At 42.5% G+C, this 9,062-nt stretch overlaps 1 protein-coding gene across 1 annotated transcript in view; it reads left to right on the plus strand.

The window, feature by feature from the left end:
* Nucleotides 1-7,385, plus strand: part of LOC139382442 (FRAS1-related extracellular matrix protein 2-like) — a 99,882-nt gene extending 92,497 nt beyond the window's left edge. The window contains exons 24-27 of the mRNA XM_071126493.1: nucleotides 5,608-5,795; nucleotides 5,977-6,123; nucleotides 6,606-6,738; nucleotides 6,805-7,385. Coding sequence (XP_070982594.1) covers nucleotides 5,608-5,795; nucleotides 5,977-6,123; nucleotides 6,606-6,738; nucleotides 6,805-7,205 — 869 coding nt within the window. The 3' untranslated portion in view covers nucleotides 7,206-7,385. The remainder of the gene's footprint in view (nucleotides 1-5,607; nucleotides 5,796-5,976; nucleotides 6,124-6,605; nucleotides 6,739-6,804) is intronic.
* Nucleotides 7,386-9,062: the final 1,677 nt, after the last annotated feature.

Here is a 9,062-nt window from a genome sequence, read left to right on the forward strand (position 1 = left end):
TTACTGTAACGCTACAAACAAACACAGCCTTCTCACAGGGTACTGTAATGCTACAAACAAACACAGCCTTCTCACAGGGTACTGTAACGTTACAAACAAACACAGCCTTCTCACAGGGTACTGTAACGTTACAAACAAACACAGCCTTCTCACAGGGTACTGTAACACTACAAACAAACACAGCCTTCTCACAGGGTACTGTAACACTACAAACAAACACAGCCTTCTCACAGGGTACTGTAACACTACAAACAAACACAGCCTTCTCACAGGGTACTGTAACGCTACAAACAAACACAGCCTTCTCACAGAGTACTGTAACGTTACAAACAAACACAGCCTTCTCACAGGGTACTGTAATGCTACAAACAAACACAGCCTTCTCACAGGGTACTGTAATGCTACAAACAAACACAGCCTTCTCACAGGGTACTGTAACGCTACAAACACAGCCTTCTCACAGGGTACTGTAACGCTACAAACAAACACAGCCTTCTCACAGGGTACTGTAACGTTACAAACAAACACAGCCTTCTCACAGGGTACTGTAACACTACAAACAAACACAGCCTTCTCACAGGGTACTGTAACACTACAAACAAACACAGCCTTCTCACAGGGTACTGTAATGCTACAAACAAACACAGCCTTCTCACAGGGTACTGTAATGCTACAAACAAACACAGCCTTCTCACAGGGTACTGTAACGCTAAAAACCAACACAGCCTTCTCACAGGGTACTGTAATGCTAAAAACAAACACAGCCTTCTCACAGGGTACTGTAATGCTAAAAACAAACACAGCCTTCTCACAGGGTACTGTAACTCTACAAACAAACACAGCCTTCTCACAGGGTACTGTAACGCTAAAAACCAACACAGCCTTCTTACAGAGTACTGTAACGTTACAAACAAACACAGCCTTCTCACAGGGTACTGTAACACTACAAACAAACACAGCCTTCTCACGGGTACTGTAACGCTACAAACAAACACATCCTCTCACAGGGTACTGTAACGCTACAAACAAACACAGCCTCTCACATGGGCATTTATCAATCAATCCCTCACCTTATTGTGGCGGTCAGTGCTGTTTAAGATAAGGAAGGATCGGTCAGTGCTGTTTAAAACTTCTTACGGCTGAAATCCCGTTAACGGGATCGATTTGACAACAGCCAGTGAAAGTGCAGGGCGCCAAAAGTGCAGGGCGCCACAACAAAAATCTCATAATTAAAAACATACATGTATTATACACAATTTTAAAGATAAACTTGTTGTTAATCCCACCACAGTGTCCGATTTCAAAAAGGCCTTACAGCGAAAGCACACCATATGATTATGTTAGGTCAGCACCTAGTCACAGAAAACACAGCCATTTTTCCTGCCAAAGAGAGGAGTCACAAAAGGCTGAAATAGAGATTAAATTAATCACTAATTTTTGATGATCTTCATCAGATGACACTCTTAGGACTTCATGTACACAATACATGTATGTTTTGTTCGATAAAGTTCATATTTATATCCAAAAATCTCAGTTTACATTGGCACATTATATTCAGTAATGTTTTGCTTCCAAAACATCCTGTGATTTTGCAGAGAGCCACATCAATTTACAGAAATACTCATCACGAATGTTGATGAAAATACACGTGTTATACATGGAATTAAAGATATACTTCTCCTTAATTCAACCGCTGTGTCAGATTTCAAAAAAGCTTTACGGGAAAAGCACACCGTGCAATAATCTGAGTACAGCGCTCAGAGACAAAAACAAGCCATACAGATACCCGCCATGTTGTGGAGTCAACAGAAGTCAGAAATAGCATTATAAATATTCACTTACCTTTAATGATCTTCATCGGAATGCACTCCCAGGAATCCCAGTTCCACAATAAATGTTTTTTTTCCGATAAAGTCCATAATTTATGTCCAAATACCTCCTTTTTGTTCACGTTTAGTTCACAAATCCAAATTCACAAGGCGCAGGCACTTAGTTTAGACGACAGTTCCATTACAGTTCGTAGAAACATGTCAAACGATGTATAGAATCAATCTTTAGGATGTTTTTATCATAAATCTTCAATAATATTCCAACCGGACAATTCCTTTGTCTTTAGAAAGGAAAAGGAACGCAGCTAACTCGCACGTGATCAGCTCATGGCACTCTGCCAGACCCCTGACTCAAACAGCTCTTATTCCCCCTTCACAGTAGAAGCCTGAAACAAGGTTCTAAAGACTGTTGACATCTAGTGGAAGCCTTAGGAAGTGCAATCGGACCAAATTTTACACTGTATATTGGATAGGCAAAGACTTGAAAACCTACAAACCTCAGATTTCCCAATTCCTGGTTGGATTTTTTCTCAGGTTTTTGCCTGCCATATGTTCTGTTATACTCACAGACATCATTCAAACAGTTTTAGAAACTTCAGAGTGTTTTCTATCAAAATCTACTAATAATATGCATATCTTAGCTTCTGAGCCTGAGTAGCAGGCAGTTTACTCTGGGCACCTTATTCATCCAAGCTACTCGATACTGCCACCCAGCCATAAGAAGTTAAGTTGAGGAAGGATCGGTCAGTGCTGTTTAAGATGAGGGAGGAATTGGTCAGTGCTGTTTAAGATGAGGGAGGGTCGGTCATCATGAGGTTGCTACAACCTAGCCTATGAAATAAAGTTTACAACGTAGGTGCACAGGTCAAGATAACATTTTGTGTAAGCAAGGTGAGAGACAGTGACACATTCAATAGCGCCTTGCAGACTCTTGCCTGCATCTAGCTGATCTAGTGTGTAATCATTAGTCCAACAGTTGCAAATTAGAGTTTCTTTTGGACAAATTCAGGTATGTTTATCCACGTTTTGTTCCGTTTGCTTCCATCTAAGAAACATTTTCATCCAAATCTACCGAATGAATACACACCTGATCACACACAAACACAGTTCACTTTCATAGCACCCACATACAAACAACATAATCACTTTGCTCGTTGTATATATAATTCCTTCTCGCATCTATCTACAGTGCCTTCAGTGTATTCAGACCCCTTGACTGTTTCCACATTTTGTTACGTTACAGCCTTATTCTAAAATTTATCACATTTCTTTTACAAATATATTAAAAACAGAAATACCTTATTTACATAAGTATTCAGACCCTTTGCTATGAGACTCGAAATTGAGCTCAGGTGCATCATGTTTCCATTGATCATCTTTGAGATGTTTCTACAACTTGATTGGAGTCCACCTGTGGTAAATTCAATTGATTGGACATGATTTGGAAAGGCACACACCTGTCTATATAAGGTCCCACAGTTGACAGTGCATGTCAGAGCAAAAACCAAGCCATGAGGTTGAAGCAATTGTCCGTATAGCTCCAAGACAGGATTGTGTTGAGGCACAGATTTGGGGAAGGGTAGCAAAAACTGCAGCATTGATGGTCCCCAAGAACACAGTGGCCTCCATCATTCTTAAATGGAAGAAGTTTGGAACCACCAATACTCTTCCTAGAGCTGGCCGCCCGGCCAAACTGAGCAATTGGGGGAGAAGGGCCTTGGTCAGGGAGGTGACCAAGAACCTGATGGTCAGTCTGACAGAGCTCTAGAGTTCCTCTGTGGAAATGGGAGAACCTTCCAGAAGGACAACCATCTCTGCAGCACTCTACCAATCAGGCCTTTATGGTAGAGTGCCACTCCTCAGTAAAAGGCACATGACAGCCCACTTGGAGTTTTCCAAAAGGCCACTAAAGACTCTCAGACCATGAGAAACAAGATTCTCTGGTCTGATGAAACCAAGAATGAACTTCTAGAGGAAACCTGGCACCATCCCTACGGTGAAGAATGGTGGTGGCAGCATCATGCTGTGGGGATGTTTTTCAGCAGCAGAGACTGGGAGACTAGTCAGAATCGAGGCAAAGATGACCGAAGCAAAGTACAGAGAGAACCTTGATGAAAACCTGCCCCAGAGCGCTCAAGACTTGGGGCTAAGGTTCACCTTCCAACAGGACAACGACCCTAAGGTCAGAGCCAAGACAACACAGGAGTGACTTTGGGACAGGCACACTCAATGTCCTTGAGTGGCCCAGGAAGAGCCTGGACTTGAACCCGATCAAACATCTCTGAAGAGACCTGAAAATAGCTGTGCAGCAACGCTCCCCATCCAACCTGACAGAGCTTGAGAGGATCTGCAAAGAGAATGGAAGAAACTCCCTAAATACAGGTGTGCCAAGTTTGTAGTGTCATACCCAAGAAGACTCGAGACTGAAATCGCTGCCAAAGGTGCTTAACAAAGTACTGTGTAAAGGGTCTGAATACTTATGTAAATGTGATATTTTACATTTCTAAAATCCTGTTTTTGCTTTTTCATTATCTGGTATTGTGTGTAGATTGACGAGAAAAAAAGCCCAATTTAATCAATTTTAGAATAAGGCTGTATCCCAACAAAATGTGTAAAAACTCAAGGGGTCTGAATATTTTCCAAAGGCACTGTACTTGCTCTCCTCCTCTCAAATTTTCTCCTTGGCTTGTTGACTTCAGTGCACAACATATCAGTTGTCTGTGACCAGGTGAAAAAACCTTTCCAAGCCAAACCTTCATATCATGACTGCTAACCGTTACACACAGCCTACATCGTCACCATGTTAACTAACATCATAGTCAACATACCTACTAGAACTAACGTGATACTAAACCGCTACAATCATCCTGTACAGTGTACAGGCAGCAAGCAGTTTAGCAGTTACACCAGCTGGCAATAAATGAATACAACCAAAAGCGTACCTTGACTTAGAGGAGTTTCGTGTTGGATAGCCATAGCCATCTAGTTAACATAGCATCCCTCTCTGTTTGAGTCGGCTAAACTAGCTAGCTGCATTTGCTAGCTAAGTAAGTGGACATGAAAACGGAGGGAAAAAATACAACAAAATATAGCTATCTCTCTCGTTCCTCAATTTTTTCAGAAATGTATTTGTTCAAAACTGTTCAACTATTGTCTTTCTCTCTCTTTGAGTCAACTACTCACCACATTTTATGCACTGCAGTGCCAGCTAGCTGTAGCTTATTCTTTCAGTACTAGATTAATTATCTGATACTTTGATTGGGTGGACAACATGTCAGTTCATGATACAATAGTTCTCATAGGTTGGATGGCATCTTCTGAAGTTGTCAAAATTACTGTGTACTGTGTGAGCCTCCTAGGTGTTGTATTGAATTCGATGTAACCAGAGGAGGATGGAAACTGGCTGTTCCCTGGCTACAGAATGGTACTACACAAGAGGGTGTTTTTGAGACTATTGTAGACCTTCATTGCAAAACAGTGTATTTTAATCAATCATTTGGTGACATGTGAATATGTTTAGTATAGTTTTATCTAAAAAGGATCACTTTTTTAATGTTTCACTATTTTTATTAAATTCACTGAAGAAGATGGTCCTCCCCTTCCTCCTCTGAGGAGCCTCCACTGAAGCCTCACACACGACACCTTTTCATGGGTCCTGATCAGAAGTAGTACACTACATAGGGAATGGGTTGCTATTTGGGATGGAGGTAGCCCCATTGACTATCTGATTGATTGGTTGAGTTATTACTGTATTAACCCAAATCTGATCTCCTCCCAGGTGACATGATATATGGCAGAGTGATGGTGGACCCAGTCCAGAACCTGGGGGATTCCTTTATCTGTAACATAGAGAAGGTGTTCCTGTGCACCGGCGCGGATGGATACGTGCCCAAATACAACCCCAACAACAATGAGTACGGCTGTCTGGCTGATGCTCCATCGCTGCTTTACAGATTCAAAATCATTGTAAGTACAGTACTGTGCAGGGCCCATCGTGCTCTGGTCAAAAGTAGTGCAATATCTGGGGAATAGCATGTAATGTGGGATGTAGACAAGGATCTAGTACAGGGTAAATGCACATACATATCCTAAACACCTTTACCAATGTTGGTACAGTGTTTACTAGTGTTTCCCTCTCCTCCTCCAGGATAAGACCCAGCCAGAGACCCAGGCCAGGTCGTTTGGTAACGTGGGGTTCAGGGCTCTGCTGGCTGTAGACGACCCTCAGGCCCTGGCCCTGGTCAGACAGCCTGGATCTGACGGCTTCAGCATGGACTCTACAGCACTGTTCCAGGTACGTCTCCCTGACCCCTATGCTACATAACACAGAATAGTGGAGAAGGAACATCCTGGTCTTGTTCATATTGCTAACATTCACTTTCACTGCTTTAAAGCTAGAATCCTTAGTTGCTACATCCAGTTCTGGACGTATACATTTATTATATATACCCCTTGATTCTTGACGAATATAACTTAGAAATGCCTCATGAGCTTAGTTCAACTGTCGTAACTCAAAACATGGTAAAAACTATCATTTTGATATCATGGATGGTCAGCCCTGGATGGTCAGCCCTGGATGGTCAGCCCTGTCAATTAATTTGAGAGTGGTTACATTTCTCCAGGCCCATCCCTCAGCTTTTTACCAAAACAGAGGTGGGGTGTCGCTTGTTATTGTTTATATTAAATGACTCCATCTTTAATGACCAGGGATTGTTCGTGCCATGATCAGGTAAACTACCCAGCCCTCATGACTAACCCTGTTCCTCTGGTGTCCAGGTGTCAGCAGGGAGAGAGTGGTTCATACACACCATCTACACCGTCCGCTCCAGAGAGAATGCTAACAGGGGCATCGGGAAGAGAAGTCTGGAGTACCACACACTCACCCAACACAGCAGTTTGGCTGCAGGAGGCCACTCCCTGACCCAACACAGCAGCATGGACAGAGAAACCCAGCGTCAAACTATGGCTGCAGGAGGACCGTCCCAGTCCCAGTCTCGCTCCAGGCGGTCAGCAAACAGGGTGCCAGACCTGACAGAGGACATCGGCCTGGACAACAACCGAGGCACCAACATTCTCCATATCGCCCTGGACCTCAGCCTCCAGCGCCGCACCAGCCCCGACCGGGAGGTCCTCACTCGGGGTGTGGTGCCCAGGGAGCTGAACCATCCTGAGGAGAGCGAGGACAGCCTGGTCCTGATCATAGGGATCCTGGTGGGCCTCCTCCTCACCATCCTCATCATCATCGTCATAGTGCTAACCGTACGGTCCAGACAGGAGAAGAAGAAGATGGAGGTTCCCACAACAACGTCAAGCTCCACTGAGCCCATGGTGACATCAGGGTTCACTTGCGGTGGCTTGGACAGCTCAGAAGTCTGACGGACAGACAGACAAACGGACTTCCTTCGACATGACCACTGAGACAGAAAGACCGATGGACGGATATTCTCCACAGAAAAAAAAACACTGACAGATGTTTTTTTTTTTTTTGTGTGTTTTGTTTTGCAAGTGCCTCATAATTTTTACATTTGGATATAAAGAGAGGGAGGGGACAACTGAAACAACACAGTCGGCAATGAGAGCTTTGGTTCCATACAAAAACCTACTTGAAATCCTGCAGTCCTTCTGCTCTGCTGTAGGGGAGACCATAGAGGTTAAACAATCTCTCTCTATGGGGAGGCTGCCCCATCTAGGGCAGTACCTGTAACCTGTTCTGTTCAAGGCACCTGCCAGCATTCATTATTGCTTTGTTTTATGATGTTACACTTGATCCCAAAAATGTTTATGATTTGTCCAAAGGTGCTAAAGCAGCAGATGCCTCTGTCCTGTAGGATGGATGGTGGTCCTGTGAGTTGGTAGGACATGTAGCAGGGCTATTCAACTCCAGGCCTGTAGGGCAGAATAACTGCTGATGGTCTTTTCTACCTGGTAGTTGATTGATTGATTGTCACTGATGGGCAGTAGAGTTCCATGATGTAATCAGTTTCTGGTTAGAATGAAAAAATGATAACCAGAAGTGTTTCAGCCTTCCAGGCCCAGAGTTGAATACCGGTAAGTGTTTCAGCCTTCCAGGCCCATAGTTGAATACCGGTATTCCTGGTATTCAGTATTCAATATGATTGCAAAGTTGTCATAGAACTGTCATAGTTGTTAATGTGTATGTTTGTTTTCCCGTGTCAAGCCACTGTCAATAGTCTGCTAACACTGGGAATATGCACTACTGTAATGTTCTACTGTAGCTCTCTGTCAAACCTGGGTTCAAACGTTATTTTAAATCTTTCAAGTATATTAGCTTTAGCCTGCTTTTTATATTGGTTCCACTGCAACAGGCAAGCTCAATTGATCACAGCTGAAGTATTTTACATGATTTAAAATAGTCTTTGAACCCAGGTCTGCTCTCTGTACTGTAGTATGGAGGCTGATTCATGTTGAAGTTCAACAGGTGCCTAAGAATCCACTGGATGTTATACTGTAGTGGGCGTCCCAAATGGCACCCTATTCCCTATTTTGCACTATCAGTAGTGCACTATATAGGGAATAGGGTGTAAATTGGGATGAATAGTTAGATTTTCTCTATTACATGGTTATTCTATTTGTTTTGTTTGTATTCATGGTTATCTATCATTTGTGCCTGCTTCTGATTTTGTATTTTCTTTCAAATAATTGCTTAAACTTGTTTAATAATGTGTAATGCAGATTTGGGGGAAAATGTGTCTAATCTACTGTAGCTAATTCAGACTCAGTTACATGTTTTTCTATCCTAACAGAGTTCCAAGTTGATCACAATGTTGGGGGGGGATAATTGTTCTCTCGATAGTCCCAAAATCATGGTTGTAGTGACTTTCTATAGCTCTGTCCCAAATGGCATCCTATTCCCTATTTTTTCTAACAAAGATATCTACATATATTTTAGGATGTTGTGTATCCCTGAAAATAATCAGAATTCATGTAAACATTACAGTTTTGAAAACATAGCTTGTCCAAAGAAAGTGATATCTTGGCACGACTTACCCCTACACATTTCTGTACTGAATGAAATATTACCAGTACCTTTCTAAAACCATGTCTATCTTTACTTTCCAAACACAATTCATCACAATCACTTTTGTGTATTTTAAACCCTCATATCCCAGCCTTTCATTATACCTGGGAAGAAAACATTTACTAAACTTACCACAAGGTAAACTGTTTGACTATATTAGCCCACATAGCTACAAGGATGCACATTCATGCTAG

This window comes from Oncorhynchus clarkii, chromosome 24, assembly GCF_045791955.1.
Source record: "Oncorhynchus clarkii lewisi isolate Uvic-CL-2024 chromosome 24, UVic_Ocla_1.0, whole genome shotgun sequence".
NCBI lineage: Eukaryota > Metazoa > Chordata > Actinopteri > Salmoniformes > Salmonidae > Oncorhynchus > Oncorhynchus clarkii.